The sequence below is a fragment of the Pieris rapae genome, chromosome 20, assembly GCF_905147795.1.
Source record: "Pieris rapae chromosome 20, ilPieRapa1.1, whole genome shotgun sequence".
NCBI classification, from domain to species: Eukaryota; Metazoa; Arthropoda; class Insecta; order Lepidoptera; family Pieridae; genus Pieris; species Pieris rapae.
In genome coordinates this window covers 7,557,639-7,585,364 of record NC_059528.1, presented here as the reverse complement: position 1 = coordinate 7,585,364, position 27,726 = coordinate 7,557,639, and the positions used below count along the sequence as shown (strand labels likewise).

The 27,726-nt window shown below is 33.4% G+C and overlaps 2 protein-coding genes across 2 annotated transcripts in view; both read left to right on the top strand.

The window, feature by feature from the left end:
- Positions 1–373: 373 nt before the first annotated feature.
- LOC110999486 (facilitated trehalose transporter Tret1) lies at positions 374–14,558 on the top strand. The gene is made up of 10 exons (XM_045632646.1): positions 374–488; positions 5,090–5,322; positions 7,238–7,391; positions 8,432–8,601; positions 9,117–9,237; positions 10,032–10,118; positions 12,688–12,746; positions 13,421–13,579; positions 13,877–14,059; positions 14,313–14,558. Exons 1-10 carry the CDS (start codon positions 452–454, stop codon positions 14,541–14,543), a joined length of 1,434 nt encoding a protein of 477 aa, XP_045488602.1. The 5' UTR covers positions 374–451; the 3' UTR covers positions 14,544–14,558.
- Positions 14,559–26,344: 11,786 nt separating this feature from the next.
- Positions 26,345–27,726, top strand: part of LOC110999490 (serine protease inhibitor dipetalogastin) — a 54,065-nt gene continuing 52,683 nt past the window's right edge. The window contains exon 1 of the mRNA XM_022268552.2: positions 26,345–26,423. The gene's annotated coding sequence lies outside the window, so the exon portion shown is untranslated. The remainder of the gene's footprint in view (positions 26,424–27,726) is intronic.

Genomic DNA, 27,726 nt, shown 5'->3' with positions numbered 1-27,726 from the left:
TAATTTGTAATTTAGCAAATATATCATTAAAAAAAAAGTGTGTGTACTTATATGTACACGTGTTAGAAATTATACTTCTTTGAAGTAACATGATAAAAAGAAATTCAAAAATTTTACCTTTCGCCTAAGAAAAAACTAACAATAGAAAAAAATTGCAATGTTGACAATTGCTAACTTCAGGGTGTCGGTTTTTTGTGACGCATCGATAAATTTACTCCCATCATTTTTCCCTAACGCGCCAAAAGAACTTCAAAAAGATGTGATTTACAATCAACCTTCAAAATAACGTTTAGTTTATTTAGTATTTGCTACTGTTATGTGCAGAGTATTATCATTAAATAAATATTACATCTTAATGAATATATAAATTAGATTTAAGGCATATAGTAGTCGGCTAAGGGGAGTTGTGTTTCTAAGTAACAAAATTATAAAGTGAATTAAAGAAATTAAAATGGGAAAACTACATCAGTGTTATACAACTTTAGCATGTACGTATTTATTTAATATAGGATATAAGATATATAAAAAGGTTTATTTAAGATTGGATAAAAGAATTCAAAATTATTCAATGATCTAAGTAATTTCTGATTCGGTGTGTGTGATGGTGTGAAAGTGAGGGTATGTGATCATGAACCAGGTGATTTAACAATGGATATTCTAAAAACTCCTATTAAGCATATTCGTAAATAGCGTTTCGAATTGTGCTTGATCCCTTGGCGTTGCATAGAGGTCTGGGGTCACTCTGCATCTTCTACCGCATTTACCATGGAGTGAGATTGTAAAAGAGAGAGAAGAGAGAAGAAACGGAATATGAAATTCTACCCGTATTACCTTGACGTCCGTCGTTCCACAACTTAGTGATTTTTAGGGTAGTTTTAACTGCTAGCAGCCCACTAAAGTATTTCCGAACCAATTCGACATGGAGTCATTCAAGATGCCGTACCAATTTTTAAAAGTTTGGCAACCCACACCCCTCTGGCATTGAGAGTGTACTGGGAGGCGGTATCACTTAACATCAGATGAGCTTCCTTCGCGTTTGTTCCTTGTTAAAAAACACGAACTATGATTCTCTATCTTCCTTTAAATTTCTTCTGTACAAACATTACCTGTCCACATTGTATACCTAACATTCGTACTAACTACTAACTGACGCGAGACTGATCTTGATTTAGATTTTCGTGATTCATGTGCACTCTTTACTTTTGTTCTTTTTAATTTTTATTTTTGATAGTAGTTTCAGTTAAGTTTAATTTTTTGTTGTTGTTCGTGTTTAGATTCGTCTTAATAACCATAATATTTAATATGTATTTTTGCACTTCTTGCCTATGTAATTTAATATATTTTCTTTTTTTCCTTCACTCACAGTGGTTGCCTGGAAGAGATCGTTCGAAAGCGATAAGGCCGCCAGTTGTCCTCCTTTTCAGTTTTCATTTAACTTTTTACAATTTTTATATTGTAATGTAACGAGGTGTTAATAAATAAAATAAATATATATATAATTGCTTCTCAGTGTAGTAATTAATTCTTAAACATGATTTGCTATATTGAAAAGTAAAATCTTAATCTAAAAAGATGGAAAGAAATCGTACGCCACTACTACCAGCAATAATGGCCATAGCAATATCGTATAAAAATGTTTACATACCGCCAAGAACTAAATTTTCATTTACTATTATGTCATACGATACGCCAGTGATTTATCGCTAGGTGATAATTTCCTGCATCTATTTACACATCGACATTTTAGTAAGATTTTTACTTACGAGAATCGCATCTAGTATGTTTATATCGTACGACATTTTATATGTTGATTCGAGTTTCGTACAAATCGGTTTGAACCGTTTTGAGTGCGATATTGTTCATTCAAGTTTAGTGATTGCTAGGGAATTGATCTCAAAAATTGTTGGAGTTTGAATATGTTAATAAATAATATGTTTCGGGCAGGGTACACTTGTGTTAGGTAAAGAAAAGTTTTTAGTTCAGAATATAGAAATAATAATATAATATTGATTTAGACCAGTGCCGAAGCCTTCAAAAATAGTAAAAAATGAAAAAAAATTACAGTAGGATGAAACCCATTAGAAATGCAGGGGAATATGATCAAAATGAAAGGAAAAATAAATTACGGTCGATCCGAGTTCGGGAAGTGGGAGGGGGGTGACTTTTAAGGGGGAAAAATTGTTTATCTTGATTTCCGGCGAAACTACCAGTCCTATGGAAAAAAGTTAAATGGCAAAGTTGTAGGTCATAAAAAGATCTACAACTTTGGTATTTACAATTTTTTCACATAACCTCAAAATTTAGGTGAAAAATTCAAAAAACCAAGTTTTTGGTTTTTTATTTATATCTTTTTTAAAAAGTTTTTTTTTTCTACGAAATTTGGTGAAAACTTACCTTATTATGTCCCAAATATACTGTAATTTATTTGATGAAAAATATTTATTTTTTCGCCTCATTTTAACTTAATATCAAAAAAGCACCCTAATTTTCAATCGAAAATTCTGACGTCAAAATTTCAGCTTTTTTCAAAAAGTTTGGGAGCTTTTTGTTCGTTAAAATATCTACTTTCTGATGGTGTAAAAAAAATATACATTACTATAGGAAATATTATTAGAAAATGCAAAAAATTCAAAAAACCTCAAATTCGGAAATTTTCTTTTAATTATGTACAATTTTGAGGTATTTATTAAAATTTACACTTTAATTACTCAAAAAACGTAAGATTTCATGCTTCATTGATAAACGAAAAAAATGCAAATTAAAATATACTTCTATAATTAACAAACAAATAAGTTAATAAAGTTAATATTTAATAAGACATCTACAATATTTTGAAAAAGTTGTAGAATCTTCTGTAAATAATATTTGTAGATGCCTATTTATTGCTGTTTTAAGATAATTTATATACCTGAGTGACCTTCGGTGAATTTTGAATTTTTCTTTGAATAAAGTAAATTTCTCACAAATCACTTAGAGTAACTCAGCCTGCAGGTGTATTTTTAAAAACGATGTTGTACACTACTCTGTATCTCGAATACTGGCTAACGGTTTTTACAGCTGCTACGAAATAGCAGGTAGCAGTGAGGCCCAGACCCTCCTAGGTCCATCCCCACTTCTCAATGAAATAACTTACACTGGGCTAAAATTCACTAAAGGTCACTCAGATATATAAATTATCTTAAAACAGCAATAAATAGGCATCTACAAATATTATTTACAGAAGATTCTACAACTTTTTCAAAATATTGTAGATGTCTTATTAAATATTAACTTTATTAACTTATTTGTTTGTTAATTATAGAAGTATATTTTAATTTGCAATTTTTTCGTTTATCAATGAAGCATGAAATCTTACGTTTTTTGAGTAATTAAAGTGTAAATTTTAATAAATACCTCAAAATTGTACATAATTAAAAGAAAATTTCCGAAGTTGAGGTTTTTTGAATTTTTTGCATTTTCTAATAATATTTCCTATAGTAATGTATATTTTTTTTTACACCATCAGAAAGTAGATATTTTAACGAACAAAAAGCCCCCAAACTTTTTGAAAAAAGCTGAAATTTTGACGTCAGAATTTTCGATTGAAAATTAGGGTGCTTTTTTGATATTAAGTTAAAATGAGGCGAAAAAATAAATATTTTTCATCAAATAAATTACAGTATATTTGGGACATAATAAGGTAAGTTTTCACCAAATTTCGTAGAAAAAAAAAACTTTTTAAAAAAGATATAAATAAAAAACCAAAAACTTGGTTTTTTGAATTTTTCACCTAAATTTTGAGGTTATGTGAAAAAATTGTAAATACCAAAGTTGTAGATCTTTTTATGACCTACAACTTTGCCATTTAACTTTTTTCCATAGGACTGGTAGTTTCGCCGGAAATCAAGATAAACAATTTTTCCCCCTTAAAAGTCACCCCCCTCCCACTTCCCGAACTCGGATCGACCGTAATTTATTTTTCCTTTCATTTTGATCATATTCCCCTGCATTTCTAATGGGTTTCATCCTACTGTAATTTTTTTTGGTTTCAAAAATTATCGACACTGGTCTAATTCGACGCTTCTTTGAATCGATTTTGCAAATCGGTTTTTGTATTGTAATAATTTCAGTTTTAATAATATTTATTAAGTAAATCAGAGGCCTCACAACCTTCTTAGGTCTAGGCCTCAGATTTCTGTTTCATAATCATTTCTCAATCTAATTGGCAAGTAGGTGATCAGCCTCCTGTGGCTGACACGCGCTGTCGACTTTTTGGTTCTAAGCCGATTTTCTCACCGTTCGAACGAATGTTAAATGCGCATGCGTTTATAATATTTAGGGGATGCAAAATTCAAATTTCGAATTTGGCGATAGCTAAAGCCTCCACATTGTTTGATATATTTTTATTAAGTGCAATTTACCACAGGATTAGAGAAGTTTCATCAGACTCAAAGGGAATCAATATTCATACATTGTTATCAGTGATAAGGTAAATTTACAATGTGAACAATACAAACTAACATTATTATCATAACATTATGGCAAAATAAATACTATTGTGAAACGAAAATAGCTTTATCAAATTTTTCTCGACACCTTGAAGCCTAGTTTGTATGACGAATGCTATTGTTGTTTACTTAATATTTTATCAAAGCACAGATTACCTTAAAAATAGACTGATAAGTATTCTATACTCTTCTTTTTTTTTTAAGAACAGGGGGCAAACGGGCAGGAGGCTCACCTGATGTTAAGTAATACCGCCGCCCAGGGACACTCAATGCCAGAGGGCTCGCGAGTCCGTTGCCGGCCTTTTAAGAATTGGTGCTCTTTTCTTGAAGGACCCTAAGTCGAATTGATTCGGAAATACTTCAGTCGGCAGCTGGTTCCACAAAGTGGTGGTCTCTTCTTCGCATACTTTTGCTGTCGTGCTTGTCTAGAAAAGCCCTAACCGATATTTTTTGGCGCTACTCTATTCTCAGCTTGTCTTAGTGCATTAGGGATGTTGAGTCTCCTGTTAAGAGTTCTGTTAAATATTATATATTATAATTTTTAATATAATAAAACTTCCCTATACTATTTTTCAGGTACCTAATCTATGAAACTGTTACAGGTGTCTTCGGTTCAATATTATCAGCTTCATTATCAGTATGGCCATCATACACTCTAGCGGAATTCACCTCAAACGGCACGACAGTTCTGTCAGCGCCAATGTCTACTTTTGAAGCCTCTCTTTTGGGCAGTCTGCCCGCCCTAGGAGCTATGGTAGGAACTATGATGGCCGGCATGATCATTGACGGACTTGGAAGAAAGAATGGTGGTCTTGTTATTGCAATGCCGTATCTGGTGAGTTCTGTTAAAATATGAGAAGTAACACTATTGACACACAACAGTAGAAGAGGTTACGAAACCTATCAGCATCGGTCGCAGTGGCGCCGCACACTCTCTTCTTTTCTCGTCTCTAGCCTGTGCGCTGGTGGTAAGACTGGTAAGGGCCTTTACTTACGCCCAAACCCAATAAACTATCCCAATCCATTTTTGATAATTTTAGATAAACATCTTCATGTATAGCCTATCATGTATAGCCGTATCTATCGATACGAGCTATACATGATAGGTCGGATCGGTGTATGTGGATAGACCTATGTATGGAAATGACAGTTCAACTGTGCCAATATCCTATCTTCAGATTTTAATTTACACCAGTTTTTAAAAAAGATAAAAAGCTATTTAATATGTTTTAAACAGTGACATGTACATAGATTTTAATATTATTTGTACGGTTTTATGTAATTTATTTAGTTTATATTCATTATCAAATATGAGTGTAAAGAGCGAAGAGATTGCATTCTATCCGTCACCAAAAATGGATTGTCCTCGTAGAGTTTGTTTATTGGAATGCAGATAGGAGATCGATCCTCTGTCACGGTGTGATCTCAGATTGAAAACAATCTGATTGTGGATTAATTAATTATTGTTTTCTGGCGTTAAACGGTCAGCGAATCTGCTTCGAAGTCTGGTGCCCTTCACTCAGGCAGTTACCATGATTTCTGCTAAGTTTTCTGGATCTCTGCGTCTTACATGTCCTAAAAATCACTGGATGCGTTGATATCAAAATCTCGAAGATGATTTTTGAAGTAATAACTTATAATATAAAGAGCATAGTTGTGATTTAAAAGTCTATTGACGAAAAAGCGACGGTATAAAGAGCAGTGTTGGCCTAGTGTCTAATGGCTTCAGCGTGCGACACTCACACCTGAGGTCGTAGGTTCGATCCTCGGCTGTGCACCAATGGATTTTCTTTCTATGTGCGAATTTAACATTTGCTCGAACGGTGAAGGAAAACAACGTGAGGAAACCGACATGTCTTACACCCAAAAAGTCAACAACGTGTGGCACTGGAGGCTGATCACCTACTTGTCAATTAGATTTAAAAATGATCATGAAACAGATTCAGAAATCTGAGGCCAAGACCTTAAGAGGTTGTAGCTCCATTGATTTTTTTAAAGAGAAGAACATAAATTCAAAAGATTTAACGTGCGAGAAAATGAGATAGGAAGCCTAACACTGTATATACTTATGAATTTGCTATATTATTACCGTCGCTTTTTCATTGAATTGACTTTCAAACATTATTTATTTTAGTTTATATAAAAAAAATAAACTTAAAAATTTGAATTTTAATGAAACATTTTTTAAAGAAAAGTCTTATACACATTAAGATAGTAAAAGCGAATCTAATTTAAGTATGAATAATTAAATAATGATTGACGCTAAACAAAAAAAAAATTACATTTGTCTCATTATCTTCAAAACCACACACACACAAATTTTTTAACGGTTTCACTTTTGTGGTTATTTGTGTGGATCAGATGAGTCTTCTGCCCAGTTGCCTGCTGCTATATTAACATACACACATATTTATTGGCTCTGAATATGATTTTGTCCCATTCGGTGTCGAGACCCTTGGTCCGTGGGGTCCTAGCGCGTTATGGCTTTTTAGGGAATTATCAAAAAGGTTAGTCGACATCACAGGAGAACGAAGAGCTGGCAGCTACCTCGCACAAAGAATTAGTCTAGCTATTCAAAGGGGGAACGCTGCCAGTATCTTCGGAACCTTGCCTAAAGGGACTCCTTTTAATAATATTTTTTAATAATTAAATTTTAAGGTTTGTTATTAGATATATTTTTATGTATTCTGTTATTTGTTTTGAATAGTCTAGACTAAAATATTTAATACAGTAAAATGTGTAAATTTCAGCTCTCCTGGATTGTGATAGATTTGACGTCATCTTCCCTGATGGTACTGATCTGCCGATTCGCTGCAGGTATCTCTATTGGTGCTTCATCTGTCCATGCTCCAATATTCATATCTGAAGTCGCCGAAGAGTCCATAAGAGGGATGTTAAGTTCAGGTAAACTAATTTTTTTGTAAGTTTAGTTGTTCCTTAGCATGGTGTTCCCTTTTTTTAATCCCTCTGCTAACCAGCACAAGGTCGCTCAAGGCATTCGACCCAAAAACCATTGCTTCCCTAGCAGAACCAATTTTAGACACGAATCAATCCGTGTTTGAGCTCGTTATGTTGGGTGAGGTATGACGCAAATTCTTGGAGTTTTTGATGTGAAACATCTATAGCCGCACGTAAAACCGATTTCTGGCGTGGCGACGCATGCCGTGGCGACGCGTCGCCACGCTATATGATATACAGTCTAAATGCAGTAGTAAATTTCACATTAAAAATATTTAATGAAAATAATGTTTATTCAACAAATAGTCATCGTTATCTGGAAAAAAAATCGTAATATTTTATTTTATCATTATGACATATTTACCTTTACATACTTTTACTAAAAAAACTCAAACAATATCTTGTTAAGCTGTCCTATACTGATACAGAAAACATTCTTATTGTACAAAAATAGTATAGATATAAATTTGTTAAGTAAAATTAATTATTTAAATAACGTTTAGATGTAAAACACACACAGGGAATCCTAGTGTGGGGGCCAGTGCACTCTACTTTATAGAAACATTAATGTATTTTGTGTCTAATAAAGTTCTTTCTTTCTTTCTTCTTTCTTTCTTTCACCTGGTTCCTATCACAGTCTGTTCTTTTCTGCATATTACTTTTCCAAAATAATGTCGATGTTTCACATCTGCCAGGCGTCCCGTTACGGCTCACATTTTTTTTATACAAGGCTACGCACTCGCGGGCCTAGCGTTGAGTGTCCATGGTATATTAAAAAACCACTACACGAAGTAAAACAATTTCAATTTGATGCGACAGAAACCTTAGAGTATTTGTCATGATGCAAGGAACGAAGAAGGTATCAAATCCTTTGCGTCTTTATCCTTCATCCTGTCCTTCATACAAAATAAAGCCTGTATGTATGCCTGGAAGAACTTGAATTTTAATTTGAAGCCACTACACCACTGCTGTATACTTTATTCCAGGTCCAATTGCAGCTTATTGCATCGGTGCCATGTTTTCGTATGTAATGGGCTGGACATTAACGTATCAGTACATAAATTGGTGCAATATGGCGTTATGCATTACGTATATTATTCTTTTGGCTTCTGTAAGGGAAAGTCCTGTGTATCTGATGAGGAGGAATAGAGAAGAGGTTAGTTCTTTATTAAGCATGAGACTTTTAATAATTAATATTTTAATTATACTACATAATTTATTACGTAGTAGAGTACTTATCAAAATATTAGTACACGCACACACCAGGAAATAAACTTAGGAAGTTAATTTCGATCGCCTAGCAACAAAAATGATTTAATTTATTTTTCTACTATGTCACCACAAATACAAAGAAATCTGCCAATATCTTTTATTCAAAAGAAAACGAAAAGTTTTTCAGCAAGTACGTATTTTAAAAGGTTTATACAATTTCATTAAATCACTTTAATTATCTATTAAAGGCATTTCTTAAAGCCATCTAAGAATCTTAAAACTTATATTATATTATACAAGGCACTGAAGTCTGGTCTTCTTACAGAACTCATATTATTTTCACAACTCGCTTTATCATGTCAGAGGCGGTTTTTGTCTTTGTGTGTGTTATTTACAAGATTCTGACATATTTGGTGGCGCCATCTGTCCGCCAATTGATAATTTGTATTAAATCATCAGGATGCCCGTCAAGCCATAGCTCACTACCGAGGAGGCTCTGCTGATTCGAAGGCTGTGATGGAGGAGCTATCTCTGCTGAAGCAGCGAGTGCAGCCGGCCCGCGAAATGTTACCTATTAATGGTGAGTATTAAGTTTGAGCAGGGCTTTCGCTCGATCGGTCCGTCTGGTTTTCGTGTTATTGAAGTGAAACTTCTTTAGAATCGTTGTGATTTCAAACCGGATGCAACGAAAAAGCGACAGTAAAAAGAGACAGAAACATTAATTCATATGATTTAACGTGGGAGAAAATGAGATAGATAAACTTCTTTCGAATCGTCGTGATTTCAAACCGGATGCAGCGGTAAAGAGAGACAGAAACATCAATTCATCATATGATTTAACGTGGGAGAAAATGAGATAGGAGGCATTATACAGCCTCTATTTACTGCCGCTTTTTTTTTTGATCGAATTTCAAACTTTCGTTGTTTTAGTTTTTGTCAAATTAAAGATTTATATTAAACTTATAAATTAAAATGTATAATTAAAATATACTGTTTTTAAAGAACACACACATTTAGATAGTGGAAAATGATTAATTTATATTAGTTTTTGAAGGTTTCACTTCTACCATGTGTGAATTGCACAAATGTTTTTTATTATTCTCCTATCATATGAGACTATCAAGTTACTCTTGACTTCATGTATACAAATGGGTGGTCTTACTGGCAAAACCAGTGTCTTCCAGACAACCCAAACATAACTTACAGAGACACGTATTCTTCAAGTTTACGACGAATCAATAGAATTTAATCTCTGTAAATTTCACATACATTTGCATGAAAAGTTTATAGGATATAATATTTGGTTTAATAATAATCTATAGGATTCTAGCTTTTTTATAATTAAAATTATTCGGAATAACTTTGGTTTTTCAGACACCGAAGTGGAAAAAGCAGAGAAAGAAATGTTAAACGAAGATGATTTGGATGGAAAGAAGAAAATGCCATCATACAAAATGTTGAGTAAGTATATATTATACTCACAAAATAAACATTATAGAAAAATACCTTTAATTAAGAGTACTGCATTTTTCATCATAATGGGAAAGAAATGGTTGATAATACGCCGCTATAGTAATAAATGTACACTAATGAACTTGAATACTAAAACATGATTCCCAAAAAATCTTGTCATTTAAAAACCAATTTAATTTAATAGCTAATATGTATAACGTTGTCAGACATTGAAGAACAGAACTTTAAATCTCCAGTCTCTGAGTCTACTTTATGTAGAAATATTAATAATAAAAACTTTATTAATGACAGAAATATGATTGTGTCTATTTTATTATAATAATAATTGCAAGAATATGACAAAAATATATCATCTCAATCTTCTCAATTAATATCAATAAAACATAATAAAAAAATATTATCACTACATCCTCACATTATTAAAACATTTTATTACGTTATTCAAATAATAATAATTACAATTTCGCGCAATTATTACAGGCCTTACAATTTTCTTAACCCACATAGTAATAATAAAAATGATTAAAAAAATCAAGTTTGGTCCATGTGGCAGTGGCGAGGAAATCACCAGTTCTGGCCATAAATAACCAACCCACTTATATTTTACATTAATATAATAATACTTTTTTCCAAAAGTAGTACAGTCGATTATTAAAACCTCTGGTATTAATTCTAAATGTTTTTGGTAAATTATTATCTATATATATAAAAGAAAGTCGTGTTAGTTACACCACTTATAACTCAAGAACGAAAGAACAGATTTGAGTGAAAATTGGTATGGAGGTAGCTTAGAGCCAGGAGACGGACATAGGATACTTTTTATCCCGTTCGACAGCGTTCCCGTGGGACTTGACATGAAACGTCAGTCACTATAAAAAGTGGTATAACAAATAAGAATCAGACTTGGAATAATAAAACGCAAATGATAGCTATGTAATTGACGTATAATGACAGCTATGTAATGACGTATATATGACAATTTGATATTTGTAAGAAATCAATATTCAAAATATTTCTATTAAATAAATACGTTTAATTATTTTTACAATTTACAATTTAATTATAATGATAGTGCTATTGCCCATTCGTATAAACAGTGAAGAGAACTATAAAACTCGGTATTGTCGTATGTATACAGTTCATCCAAAGAATGATGAATGTTTCTATTTGTTGTTGTTGTCGAATGACGCATTTAATCGAGTATTGGAACGGGAACGTGAATATGATCACCAGGAATTAGATTTAGTAGTTCAAACGAATGTACCCCTGTTGAAATACCAACAAAAGGAAGTTTATGATACTTTAATGAAGGCAAACGATGATGAAAATGGTGGATTATATTTCCTAGATGCCCTTGGTGGAACTGGCAAGACATTCCTCATGTCATTAGTTTTAGCAACTGTTCGGGCGAGATCCAACATAGCGGTTGCAGTTGCTTCTTCTGAAATAGCAGCCACATTGTTAGAAGGATGCCGTACGGCTCATTCAGAATTAAAATTACCGTTAAATCTTCAAACTATTGGAGAACCAACGTGTAATATTGCAAAACACTCAGCAATGGCCAAAGTTTTAGCGGCATCGAAAATCATCATCTGGGACGAATGCACAATGGCGCATAAACGTGCATTGGAAGCACTTAACCGAACATTAAAAGATTTACGCAATGAATCGAGATGTTTTGGAGGAGCAATGATTTTACTGTCTGGCGATTTCCGCCAAATACTGCCAGTAATTCCAAGATCTACGGCTGTCGACGAAAAACGCTTGCCTCAAATCGTCAAATCTATGGCGCTATGTGACGAAACTGCAGCTGACAACAAACATGAGAGTTACATTGCTTACTGATAAAAAAGAAGAAAAAGAATAACGATGTAGATGACCTGAACTACATAATGGTATGCGTTTGGTGGTTAGAAAATTGAAGAACAATGTAATTTACGCTACGATAATGATAGGAAAATTCAAAGGTGAGGAAGTTCTTATTCCGAGGATCCCGATGATCCCAACCGATATGCCGTTTGAATTTAAAAGACTTCAATTTCCGATACGTCTTGCATTTGCCATGACCATCAACAAATCACAAGGCCAATCCTTAAAAGTTTGTGGTTTAAATCTAGAACATTCATGTTTTTCCCATGGTCAATTATACGTGGCATGTTCACGGGTCGGAAGACCATCAGCGTTGTTTGTTTTTGCGCCTGATAATAAAACAAAAAATGAAAAAATGTGTATCACAAGGTACTTAAGTGAAGAGCAACCTATGTACTAAAATACAGAAATAATAATGAATGATTAATGTAGGTATTTAATTTTTTTGTATTTTTTCCAATAAAAAAACCCAAACTGCTTATTTATTGCCATTAAGGCGGAACAAAGTTCGCCAGGTCAGCTAGTATTAAAATAAAAAAAGGTATTTTTCCTGTATCATTTTCAAATTAAATTTTGGCACAGCCAATTTTTGTAGATAACTATTATTCCGTTGTATATGATGCATATTTGAAAGATCAGGAAAGTAAGTAAATGGTACCTACTGTATTTTATAAAAAATTACTTCCAGTTGTCTCACCATCATCACGGCGCGCTTTCATCGTAGTTGGTGCTGCAATATCCACACAGGTACTGGTTCATGGCTGTCCTTTTGCTCACACAGGTTCTCTTATAAGCAAGCTCATGGGCATTATAAGCAAAGCATTTAATTTTATTTAATCTTTTGTTAAACATGATTGCGTTGGCCTAGTGGCTTCAGCGCGCGACTCTCATCCCTGAGGTCGCAGTTTCGATCCCCAATGTGTGTGCACTGTGCACCAATGGAATTTCTTGACATTTTTTGATGCAAAACATTGTGATAAATCAGGCCTGCCCTACACCGTTCTTTCAGACTTTTAAAATTGTTAGTGACGTCTCTATTTAACGCAATTGAAATGAAAGTGACATAATAATGTGCCTGAAACACACTGTCGACCTATTGGGTCTTGACTGATCCCCTTGCCATTAGATTGTTATAAAACATATACATATTACTGAGGCCCAGACCGAATGACATTATAGTCCTATTGATTTTTTTATATATAAGTGATATGGAGTAAAAATAGTATCGTTTGTTACAGCGGCCTTTTACCCCAGAACAGTTTCATTAAACTTAATGAGTTGTCTCTTTTATTTCTATTGCTTTAAATAGAGACGTCATTATCAATAAAATTAGTCCCAAAGAATAGCCAGCAACTGTTTCTTAAGCGATAAGTAGGAATTTCTGTTAATTGGAATGTTTCTATTATTTTTCTCTTTTCCAGGTCATGATGGGTATGGTCCCAGTCCAGGTGTATGCAAAGGATATCTTCACCCAAGCAGCTCCCAGCCTTTCGTCTCATCTCTGTTCTGTTCTTTTTGCGCTTGTCCTGATGGGAGGAAGTATGTCCAGTGCGTTATTTTCCGATAAATTGGGAAGAAAGGTATTTATTTTTATTAGCAACTCTAAGTTAGATATAATTATATAATGAGACAATGAGAACTTGGGGCAACTGATCGCCGTTGTCCGCCGAAATTTGAATGTCGGCTCCAGATATTTCCTTGCTGACATACGCCCAAACCCAATAACCTATCTCAATACATTTTTGAACATCGGAGATAGACCTCTTTATCCAAATATGATAAAAGTGTGCCAATAACCAATCGACGGATTGTATAAGGTTTTATTTTCTCTATTTGGTTTATATTGATCATGAAATATACTGTTTTTATAATTTCAGCCCCTGCTTTTAGCATCAGCCATCACAGTGGGAATCTGCCTGGTGGCAATGGGCTTTTTCATGCAGACCAACATAGCACCACCGGCTGTTTCAGCCATTCTCATTTTGTTCTACTGCTTTGCTTTCATGCTCGGAGCAGGAACGGTACCTTACATATTATTGGCTGAAGCTTTTGTAGCAGAGGTAATTTTTTATAATATTTATATTAGAGTGACAATATTTTACAGTTTCATCAATTCTCGCAGCTAAAATTAATAATTGCAAATATTTATTTATAAATAAAATAATCAAAATATTTTTTTTTTATAAAATTTATATTAGAGTTGTCACTCTATTAATATTGTCATATTTTATACAGATTCATTAATTCTCGCAGCCAAAATGAATAATTGTATATATTTATTTATAAATAAAATAATCAAAATATTAATTTCAGGTGCAAAGCTTAGCATCAATGATACTTATGGAGTGGGTTTGGCTTCTTAACTTTTTGATACTGGCAATATTCCCGTACATGGTGCAATTCTTCGGCGTGCACGGATCTTTCTATTGCTTTGCTGTGTTCGCTGTGGTGGATGTATTGATTGCTGTTTTCCTGGTACCAGAGACAAAAGGACTCACGAAGGAACAGATACAGGAAGCGTTCTTGGAGAGGCGGAAAAAATAAAATATATGAACACTATTTTTGTTTATTATTATAAATAGTATTTTAACACGTGCTTAAAAAAATTGGTTAAATAACGTCATTATTTTAAGTAATTAGATTTGTATATAGAAGATTTGAGACCCCTAACACAGGTATTTTTTAATTAAAGGGGTTTCCAAATCTTACACTTTGAAAAGAAAATGTACTTAAAATGAATAAAGACTTTTTAATTTATTATTATTACGTAATACTGTAGCAATGGCGGTTCCAAGTTTACAACATTTACGCTACGAATCTTGAGAGAATCACATAGAAAGAGCAATATTAGTCTAGTGACTTTATTATAGAACAGGGGGCAAACGGGCAAGAAAGAAAATCGGATAATACTTGTAAAATATTAAAATTGAAGAAGAAGAAGAAGAATTCTTAAAATTGAAGTTTTATAAATCAAAATCTAGTATAGTAATCATATTACAAATGGATGACTTGTGGAATCCTACCCTACCCTCGGCCTGTTCTTTTCTTGAAGGACTAAGTCGAATTGGTTCAGTGGCTGGAGCCACCTAGCGGTGATGCACGGCATAAACTCCCTTAAAAACACTCAGTCGTGTAACGACGGACGTGGAGGTGATACGGATAGTTGCTTGTATTCTGCCTTGACATCGTTAATTGCGCTGAAAGTTCAGCTTGTTTCCCGAAGAGTGTGAATCAAAGAATATTTCTGTATCCTATGAACTCCTAGGGAAGTCGAAGTAGCTAACGTTTTTGCTAATATTTTCTGCAGGCGTTATCATTTAACACCCGTCCACTTTTATGTATTGCTTGGCATGAAGTTAGTACCGTTGTTGCCATGGTAACAATGTGATGATACAAAAATATTGGATACCTTAGTTACAGATGCCGTTCTGTTGCTCTTGTGATAGATCCAACCAGTGCCTGCTAAGATTTAGCAGCAATGGTTTTAGTTTGAATGTATTATAAAGTAGAAAATAGTTATTTTAAAAAGCTGTTTATTTTATTATTCTTGATTACTCAAGATGTCATATGGAACATGGTGTAATGGTTGCAGCTCCTTACAAACATTGTGTAAAAAAAACTTGGCGATTAAAAATAGTGGCGGAGAGTTTATTGCCAGTTCTTCTCTTCCGTTCTACGGCCTTGATTTGAGAACTGGCAGTAAATGTAAAAATAGAATCATTTAATGTATATTTGTGTTTTTTTGACGTTCATAAGTGTACATTATGTTACCTATATGAATAAATGATTTTTTTTTATAGAACAGGGGGCAAACGGGCAGGAGGCTCACCTGATGTTAAGTGATACCGCCGCCCATGGACACTCTCAATGCCAGAGGGCTCGCGAGTGCGTTGCCGGCCTTTTAAGAATTGGTACTTCATAAATTTTTGAGTCGATTTGTTTCATTCAGACAAAATACGAAATTACACCTGATTTACGACATCCATCATTCCACAACTGAGGGTCTTCAGACAGTTTTCGCACGCACCTCTACTATGAGGAAGCTGCCTACTCAAGTTACTCCGAAAAAATTCTAGTTATGGTCCTTCAAATAGCGTACCAATTCTAAAAAGGCGGGCAACGCATGATCCATCTGGCATGGAGAGTGACATACGTAATCAAGTACTTTATTACATTACTAAAAGATATCTAAAAATTACGTCGAAAAATTCAGTAAGAGTCAAAGTTAATACATTGATATTTATTAGTAATCATATTAATCAAATAGTACTATTCGCTGACTCCGTACTAGCTGAGTCGGCTATAATATCGTCGTTACTTTAGTTTATTTAAGGATTTCATTATGGCTACATTTCAACGTTTTTGTGCATGAAACGTTTTATTGCTTGCCATCGCGAAAGAAGAATTGCAGCTCCTCTCTCTAGCGCCAATGTTGCGATACTGCATGTGCAAGCATTTTACAATTTTTGTAACATGTGTCTTCGATCAAAGCCTAATGCATCTCCTCATTCAACTCAAGATCGAAACTCCTGGAACTGACAGGAATTCGATGTAAAGTGATGCGCACTTTTGTCAACAGATGGCACCACATGCTGTTTGCATTTGTAAAATTAATATACTTGTTTATTGTTATTTGATAACTTATGTGATAATTTTATTACTCTGATATTCGGAACAGAGAAGAATCCACCAAAAAAGAGATAACTTTCATCGGTCCAGCTGATTTTGAGTTATAAGTGGTATAACGAGTAGGAGTTTTTTATATATGTATTTAGATTTAAAAATTTCTTAACCTACATAATAATAACAATATTTATTAAAATTATAAAAATTACAGCTAAAATGTTAAAACGTGTTTCCTAGCATACTGTTGAGTAGGAAATAAATCTTACAAACGATTTTTATGTTTGCGCTGACACAAATCGTAAAGTCAAAATCGTTCCGAATTCTTGTGCACACAATGCAAGCCTTTCACCTTAAACATCACAAATACACGCAAAATCATATAAGCTTTTGTTAACAGTAAATCTGTGAGGTTATAAAATATTTAACCTAAATTAGTAAAACTCGGGTTTATTTATTAGGCCGAAAATTTCGTAAGCTAGTATAGAAAAAGTCTTTATTTGTTATCCTTCGAGAGCCATCATAGGTCAAAATTCAGTATCGGCGATTACCTTTATGAGCCCGAACCCAAGGATCAATCCACAATTCAATCAGACCGTGACAGTCGATCGATCTCCTATCTACATCCCAATAACGAAACCCTACGAAGACCACCCATTTTTGTGCGAATGATAGAATGCAATTTCTTCGCTCTTTACGCTCATATTTGACAATCAATATAAACCAAATAAAGTGAATAAAACCGTACAAATAATAAGTATAGTCCCCGTCCCTTTGTTAAATATTTATCGAACATCACCTAGTATTATAGAATTCATGTACTAAACTTAGCAATTTGCAGAGCGGTATGTTTATTGTTTAAGTTAGAGAACACAGATTAGTTAACCGCAAGCTGATCGCAGCTGTTTGAACTATTCAGTTAAACCAACTTGTTGACGGTTCAGCTAAATTCGATTAAACTTAACCAAACTAATTGTGTAAGGTTTAAAAGACTTTACAGACAACCTGCGGTTTTAATTTATATTTTGTTATTTCAAATACAACAGTTACAAACAATCAAATATACAATATTGTCAATTTTCTTAACCCATATATTAATAATAAAAATATTTAAAAAAATACTAAATTTAGATTTTAATTTGTGTGTTATAAATAAAACCGGAAATTTATTTATCGGTTATTAGTACGGAAGCAGACTTGAGAAGGCGCAAGCTTCACAGCAATAATTAAGCTTTGACGGCATCGCTTTCGCCGATTCCATGGCTTACTAATGATTGCAGTCCAGTCTGATGTTCATTCGACCAGAATTTAAAACCCTACCTAAGGTCAGAGACTAGGTATTTTTAAGATGACCTGTTTTTCACTGTTAATTTAGTGGAAACTCTTTGAAAAATTATAATATAATAGTATTCTTAAGACAATATGTAATCTTTTAAATGCCGATAATTGGCATCATTTGCCATGCACTCCCACGCTTTGGCCTCTAAATCACTTCACATTGCCATCAGCCTTCGCTAAGGACTCTGTATGTACTCCTCATAAGTTTCCCTGTGGGTTTGAAGTAAGTAACACGACAGCCTGCATTGAAAATAGGACGCACAGATACTCGTTTTTCCCGCCACACCGCGCTTAACGACATCATACGCCACTATGCTCTTGCCAAGACAACAAGATGACAAGCGGCCGGCTGGGATATCTTTGATCCCTTGAATGAGACGGGATTGATATAGGATTCTACTTCTAAAAAAAATACGTTTATTTTGGAACATAAGATCATCATGGTATCACTTATTCCACGTCATTAAATTCGAACCTGTTGGCATCCCTACTCATCGGCAAAGAAGTAGGGTGTTGGCCGAGAGAAAAAGCCGGCGTAAAAAACTCTCGGTACTCTTTTTATGTGGACATATTAGCCCAAAAACTGGCGCGGCTGCTGAGCAGAATATAATAAATGGCTCTAATATAAAAGTCGTTCCTCCATTTTTGTTCGCCTTCTAGTAGACTCTTGGGTCGTGGAGCGCCAATTATAGAATTAAGTTGGTGCCTGGTAGATAGCATCGGTGACATGGATTGACACAATTTCTATATGCATTAGTAAGTCTGATTTCAAGTGGAAGGCCTTCTGCGCCTGACACACAGTGACCATTCTGAGTTCTAAATATTTTTTTTTTTCATATAAATAAAAATTTGTTGGTGCTCGGAAAAGGATTGTTTTTACAATGCTACTTTACAATTATCAAATATATTTCACTGACGAATAAGCATCGTACAGCGAAGAAATGCTGCCAGCATTTTAGGTACAATGGGAGCGAACTTTTTTAATTTACTGAAATTTTCCATTTTTTTTATTAGTATACTCTGAATGTCTAAGAGGTTATCAAATCAATCAAATCAAATACTCGTATATGAATATGGCAAGTGTAAAATAAATATGTTTTAAAGTTAAGTCTATGTGAAGAGATCTAAGAAACCGTTCAATGTACATTGCCTGTTGGAGAATTAACTGTATTGGGACTGAATATCAATATTGCAAGGCTTTGTTTATATAGATAAGGACTTATACATTTTACAACCTAGTTATACTGAATACTTGTTCCCAGTGGATTTTATATTATGGAGTTATTCTAAACTAGTGATTCGCCCCGGCTTCGCACGGGTGCAATGCTGATGAAAAGCACGTTTTATTAAGTACTATTTTTTTTGAAAATGAAATATAGCCTATGTCACTCAGGAATGATGTAGCTTTCCAACAGTGAAAGAATTTTTCAAATCTGCCAAGTAGTTTCGGAGCCTATTCAATTCATACAAACAAACAAACAAACAAAAAATCAAACCTTTCCTCTTTATAATATTAGTATAGATTACATTAATTTTTCTTGGAAACGGCTTAATGGTGTGAAGAGCAGCAGTGTTGAACTAGTAGCATCAGCGTGCGACTATCTGAGATCGTAAGTTCAATCCCCGGCTGTGCACCAATGGACATTATTTCGAACGGTGAACAACGTCAGGAAACCTGCTTGCCTTAACACAAAAATTCGGCATTTGTCAGGCACAGGACAACAGACAGACAGATTGAGAAACAGGTTCAAAAATCTGAGGCCCGGATCTAAAAAGGTTGTAATGATTAAAGGCATATTGCTTATGCGTTTTCTCTTTGTTAACCGTGTTGAAGTTGTTCGTAACTAACAGCGCATTATGAATCTAAGTCTTATATAGTCTTATACTTAATAGTGATAGTTCAAAATAATCGTTGAATGTAAATAAATCAATAAAGCTTTTTTTATAAATTATATTATAATCGTCGAATTTATAAAAGCTTTTTTAAACATTTGACGATTAAATGATCCTTGGGATTGATTTGCACCAGTTCAAACAATTTATATGACTCAAATTTGGCGATGAAAACGAGTGCGGAGAGTTTCTTGCCAGTTCTTCTTGCCTGCACTACGCCCTTGACTTGCGAACTAGTGATATAAATGTAAATTCAAAACCAATTTATCATCTTTTCTGTTGACGTTTATTAGACTACTTAGTACTTATATGAATAAAGTTATAGTTTTGATTGCCATGGCTTGACGCGACATGTATATGCATTGACGGCCTTTAATATCTTTAATGTTAACGGGTTTTAAAATTATATAGCATTCCTGGTTTCAAACAAATTCTTAAAAGGACAGCAACGCACTTGCGAGCCCTCTAGCTACGAGAGTGTCCATGGGCGGCGGAATCACTTAACATCAGGTGAGCCTCCTGCCCGTTTGCCCCCTGTTATATAAAAAAAAACAGAAGCGTTGTTACGTGGAACTTTATAGACCATTCTAAACCGGCAGAAACTTAAAATATCCGCAAATAATTAGATTAGATTCACATCACAGACACAATTAAACTACGCGTCTCCCGCGCATGACTCGGTTAACGAATGATCCGAAAGTTCGTTATGCGACTTTCATTGCGCGGGCGCATCTAATGATGTTCGTTTATGGTATCACTCTCTCCAAACATACGAAAAAGGCAATTAGTGTTTAATCAATGTTATTTGTGTGTTGCCAGGAACTTTCGTTAATATATAAAATAATTGTGAACGGATTTATTGTCAAGTCTTAGTCTATATAATAATAATGGACTTTATAGTTTATTGTTGAACTGAAAATAACTTATCCTAGTATATAGACATGTGAATAAACACTAATAATTAATCAGCAAGCTTGTTAATTTCTTATATATTACTAGCGGATCCGACAGACGTTGTCCTGTCTACACGTCTTTAATTTCAAAATTTCAATTTTTAATAAGCCATTTTGATGAAAATTATTATTCAAATGTTATGACAATATCTAACGATCCAGCACATGGTCACACACGATATAACACAATGATAACAAAACTTTTTTTAAATTTCGGGACAGACTAAAATTAAAATTCGAATATTATTTAAAATTTGACAGTGCGATGGTAGCGCCGTCTGTCGGATCCAATGTAAAACATTCCAAAATCAACAACAACTAATAAATTGAAAATTAATTAAAAAAACATTGTCCAGCGGACAAAATTGTGAATCTAAACCATTCCCAGATCCCCTTGAACACACACAAAAAATTTCGTCTAAATCGGTCCAGTAGTTTAGGAGGAGTTCAGTCACATACACACGCACACAAGAAATATATATATTAAGATATATATTATGGACAATGGCTTCCTCTAAGAGCGTCCACTCTTCTGGACACTAGCCAGCTGTTCTAATTATATTAGAGCCATTCCGTCGCTTTTTCTCGTTCATTTATCTTTGCATTCTGACATATTTTGTCTTGTCCATTTCCATTTCAATCTTCCTAAAACAAAGAAAATATGAAATTACAAATTTTACACACAGAATTCAATTTTTTCATGATGATGATGAACAGAGAAACGGACAGGAAGCTTACACTAAGACACAGTAAGACACTTTTAATTCCATAGGGCTCGCGAGTGCGTTGCCGGCCGTTTAACATCACTGAGAAACACACAAAATTACGGTGAGTAGGTTGTTGTAAACTAAACGGACTGAAGAGTTCGTTAACACATAGATGGCGCTGCTAAATTCAATAAGCTTGAGTTTTTAGCCCTAATCTTCAAAAGACTTGTCTATAAATTTGACAACTGTCATAGTTTGTGAGATATACATATTATTATACATCAATCTTTTCGAAATCTGGAAATAAGTTTGGTGCCGGTAGTAGGAATGTTCAAATATAATATGTTAAATAAATCTCTTTGTTTGAAGCTGAGTATCAACCGGCTTTATTCGTTTAAATCTTATAACTAACATACATTTATGGGTAGTAGGGTTGCCACACTAGACAAAAAACTAACTTAACTTATTAAGAATTTCATAATGTGTCCTGTGAATCTAAGTGACTCTTTGTTTCCTATAAGTATATCAGTGTAGTCAACCTATTGACTATAATGTTAACGAGAATCAATAATTCCACCCGTATCACCTCGACGTTCGCCGTTCCACAACTGAGCGTTTTCCAAGGCAGTTCTTGCCGCTCACCACCGCTATGTGGACATAGCAGCCAGCTGAAGTATTTACGAACCGATTCGACTTAGGGTACTTCAAGAAAAGAGCGTACCGATTCTTAAAAGGTCGGCAACGCACTCGCATTGAGAGTGTTCTATAAAAAAAAATATTATCACATAATTTATGAGTGTGTTAAAAAGTAAGGGCACAGTTAAGACTGCCCTTACTTTCTTCCAGTGTGCGATTATTGGTAATATTTGGTTTGTGTTTCTAATTATTAACTAAAATATAATTTAATTTAAGTCACATAACTCTCATTTGATTAATTTTAACACATATTATCTATTCAGTGATCAGCATTGTCTGTTAGAACCAATAAATGTATTTTTTTTAGCTTTCTGTATCAACTAAACAATTTTTGTTCAAAGAATTTATCATGGTGACGAAGACAGAATACCCCTTATTCGTAATAATTCAAAGAAGACAAGTCTCATTCAAAACTTCGACAGTTATATTATTTACGATCGATCAATCTCTATTAATGACGGAAATCTAGTTTAAAGTACTGTTAAATCATTTTTATAAAGCAACTCACATTGTCTTGATTAGGACGCGATATAAAACTATAATTAATGCTTTCAATTTTTAATACTTGGTTTTTACCTTCAAAATCAAAAATCATTTATTCATATAGGTGTAATAATGTACACTTATGAACGTCAAAAAATAAATATATATTAAATAATTCTAATTTTACATTTACTACCAGTTCTCAAGTTCAAGGGCGTAGAACGGAAGAGAAGAACATAAGAAGGCAATAAACTCTCCGCCACTCTTTTTAATGGCCAAGTTTTTTTACACAATGTTTGTAAGGAGCTCAACAAAACTCAACTCATCTCAAAATATCTTTATTCATTTAGGTAAATATGTACACTTATGAACGTCAAAAAAAAAAACAAATTAAATTTACATTTCAAGGGCGTTGAGCGGGTAAGCTGCAACCATTACACCATGTTCCATATGACATCTTGAGTAATAAAGAATAATAAAATCAATTTAAAACAAAGATTTGTACTCTATCAGCAGGAGGCATGGTGAAATAGGAGCACGCACTTACATACTCGTGAGAACAACACGCAAATACGTAGTTTAAACAACTAATATAGAGCCTTCAAATAAGAACCGAGCTTTTGCTTTTCGACTAATTTTTTATGAGCTACAGTTTAAACTAGAATCAACCAACCATACATACATAGCATGGAGTTTTGGAGCTTCGGAGGTTGTTCGGATTAATTAATACGCACCACTCTCTCTCTCTAACTCTATACTATACTACTTCAGTGGGCAGCTGGGTCACTATGTGGACCCAGCTGCCCACTGAAGTATTTCGAAACCAATTCGACTTAAAGTCCGTCATAAATGAGCGTACCAATTCTGAAAAGGCCGGCTTCGGCTCGCGAGCCCTCAGGTATTGAGTGTCCATGGGTGTCGATCACTTACTAACAGGTGAGCCTCTTGCCCTTTTGCCTTTGTTCAAGACAAGGTATTTTGACATAATAGGCATCTCAAAATATTCTCTAGTGAATGAATCAATTGGTGTCCTTCCTTCAAAAACTTTAATGTTAATATAGGCTACTTTTTATACTTACTAAAATTTACTTAATATACTAACGCCAGAACCCAATAATTAATCCATTTCGCTATTGGCACAGTTGAACTGTCATTTTCATAAAAAATCCACATACACCGATCCTACTATGGATAGCTTGTATCAACAGGTGGCTATTACAATCTGGCGACTGGTTATTGGCACACTTTTATCACTACTTGGATTAAGATGTCTATCTCATATAGTCAAAAATGGATTGAGATAGGTTATTGGGTTTGGGCGTTAGAAGATACTTTAGTGTTTCTCTTTGTTACAGACTTGACTTAAACCACTTACAAGCCTATTAATCAATCACGCTGTTCATTGCGTATACAGTATTTTATTCTATGAATAATATTTTTTATCTATTACAACGTAATAAGCAAAAATTTTGGAACTTCATACGCCCACTCATATCTTTTCCCTGTAATTGGGGTCACAAAACCAGTGTACCTTTGCAATGTGTGTCAACAACTATTCGTTATTTTTAAACACAGTAATTTATCGCATGTCATATCATATATAACTGCTATATCTTCTTTAAACCAAGATATATATGTATTGAAATATTTATATTTCTTAGATTATTAAGTATCTGTTAAGTAATAACTGACATTTTATTTAATGTGTTTGTTAGTCCGTGGAAACGCTGGTTTTGACTTGTGATTTAAATTTTTACTAGAAGTTGATTTTTGTTGGAACATTTTGGATTTAAAACTAAATTCATGTAAAATAATAAACTGTAAATGTTGTATATATATATATTTCAGCAACACATTAGAGTCATTCATCATATATATTATATGAAATTCCATTTCTATAATCATAAACGGTTCATACAATAACTGTGTACTAAAGAAACATAATATATCAGATTAAATCTAGCTGTATTTTCTCTCTTTATTTTTATTATTTCCTTCCTAGCTAACAGCTCTTGGGTTACCGGTCCTGTCTGACAGCAGTCTTTAATCTTTGATTAGCATCTATGCACATGTGCTAATTAATCTAAATTTTATTACTCCTGTGGTTTCTTTTTTTAATAGTTTTGGAATTGAAAATGGAATAGGTCACTTATCAAAGAGTATTGTAAATTAATTTACAAAATAACAGGAGATTGTCTACAACATAACATTCAAATCAAATAACAAATCATTTAGTCATGTTGGTAACATAATAATACTTTGTGAACGTCAAAATAAAGAAATTTAATGTATTTAAATGCTTCTAATTTTACATTTACTGCCAGTTCACAAATCAAGGGCGTATAACGGAAGAGAAGAACTGGCAATAAACTCTCCGCCACTCTTTTTAATCGCCAAGTTTATTTTACACAACGTTTGTAAGGATCTGCATCCATTACACCATATGACATCTTGCGTAATCAAGTATAATAAAAATAAATTAAAACAAAGATTTGTCCTCTATCAGCAGGAGACATGGTGAAATAGGATCACGCACTTACATTGAGTAGTTTATAGTACGTGCATATGTGACTGTTTGGCCTAACGTCCTACCCTCTAATTGACTCCCGTTAGGAGTCTTCTCAGGGAGAAACTACCTCCAATTTTTTGGAACTCCAATATACTTAAAGGCTGGCAACTCACCTACATTTTGGGCGTGCCGTAGGCTCGTTCTAAAATATATACTTTTCTTGTGATTACAATGCGAAATATTGAAATATCAGAAACGACCAAATTTGTAAAACTCTAAGTATATATAGTATGTTATATATCAAACCTATGTTAGCAAATTATAACAATGATTTGGAACATACTGTTGTGTTAAAGGATAATTTAAGGTACCATTAACAGAGAGGTAGCAGGCAGTTTGTTCTCTAATTTTTAGACATATAATATGTCTCTGAATATGTCATACTTACTTACAAAGTATTTGTATGGGTAAATATGAGGCAATTTACCTCAATAAAAATACAATATTTTTTACTTAAGTAATATTTTTAAATCGACAAAGTTTTTTATTGATAAAAATCTTACATTATTGTAAACTTGTAAAATATTTTTGAGTTTTGAATAATTGTTAAGTACTGATCTTTGTGCCTTTAATTAGGCCTAACCAACCGAGACTGACGAATCTTCGGGTTCGATTCTCAAAGTATCTAATTTAGAAAATAATATTAACATTTAATTATCAATGGCTACTAGTGCGTTACGAAGCTACGATTTGTTTTGAAATTACAACGAGAAATCCTTAATTTCTAGTGTTTAAACGTAATTGTTTTACATTATCTAAAATGCGGAACAAGCCTTTATATTTTTGTAACACGAATATTTATACGTAGGTGAGTGTTGATACAATAAAGTTTATTTCAAATATTACATAACATTTCATAATAAACCCTGGACATAAATACCAGATTTATGTCCGAAGTTAATATCAATATTGTAATCTGGTATATTTATGTCCGAAGTTCGTTTCAAAAATCAAGGAAAATCTGTGTTTGTCATTTGAAAACGCTTAGAAACTGTTCTTCTACTTCTACATGGTTTATACATTAACCCAGATGCTGGTCAGTGAAAGATGGATGGCAACTATAATAATGTTGGTAGTGGCTGCCTCGGGTCCAGTTCGCAGAGTGGCGTGGTCGAGTAACAACGTGTGAGTGTAGTGCAGTGTGGTGCGATATAATTTTTGAGTAAGTAGTGCACTTTGAATTTTTTAAATTTAGAACTGTTTTTCGTTTTTGAATTCGGAACACAATGGCGGCAAAGCTTTCGCAAAAATATGTTTGAGGAAAGTTTAAAGTTTTAAATGCTTTGGAGCTTTTTGTTTGGCAAAATATGATTAATTAGCATTCATTGATCAAGTCAAAGAGACTGAACGAGTTCTACATCGGTTTTGTTTTTTTCTGAAGCTTTGGCTTTACAAAGTATTTAAAATAAGTATTTTGTTTCATTAAAAGTGCTGATAATAAAAAATAGGTTTATTTTCAATAGTTAATTAGTATTTTTTAGTTTCTGGAATTAAAATAAATGCATTAAAAAAAAAATATTTAAAAAATATATATAATAAATAAACTATATTATAAAATAACCGTTTAAAGCTATTTATTTTAATTAAAACGATTTGTTTAGACATTTATTTTTAAGTCCTTATGTTATATTTTAAGTAAAGAAAACAAATATCTAAGTTTTACTATGTTAAAAATATAATATGTATTATATAGGACGGGAGCCTTGTGAATTTCAACAGTTTTATTAAGCCGTTTATAGCCGTGTGATATTTACGTTTTAAATAGTTAATAAATTGCTTATAGGAAACATCAGTACTGAACATAAAAATAAAAAAATGCAAAAGCTAAAAAACTTTTAATTAAAGGTCACTGACCTCTGTAAGCGCATTGACCCATTTATACCATTTTCTAATTATTACGTGGGATCGACAGACAGCTTAATTACCTTTAAATTTGCATGTTAAAGTTAGCTTTTACTAGGCTCTTTGAAAACTTTGACTAAATTTAAAGGCAACTATTGTTTTAAATAAGGTGCAATCAGACTCACCTGACAATCACCAGATTAAAGGCTTGCGAGTGCGTTACTAGTCTTTAACGCCCGAACCCAATAATCAGTCCATACCCTCAGATTGAAAACAATCTCCTACCTGCATCCCAATAACCAAACCCTACAAAGACCATCTATTTTTGGCGATGGATAGAATGCAATCTCTTCGCTCTTTACACTCATATTTGATAATCAATATAAACCAAATAAAGTAAATAAAACTATAGAAATAATATTTAAATATACATGTATAAAATTAAAATCTTAAGATAGGATATTAGCACAGTTGAACTGTAAGTTCATACAAAGGTCTATCCAAATACACCGAGCGCATATAAAAAGCCCATTGGTTCCTACGATCCCAGGAACGTACGTTGAAACTACTAGATCACACTGACCGTGACACGACGAGAAATACATATGACATATATACAATAT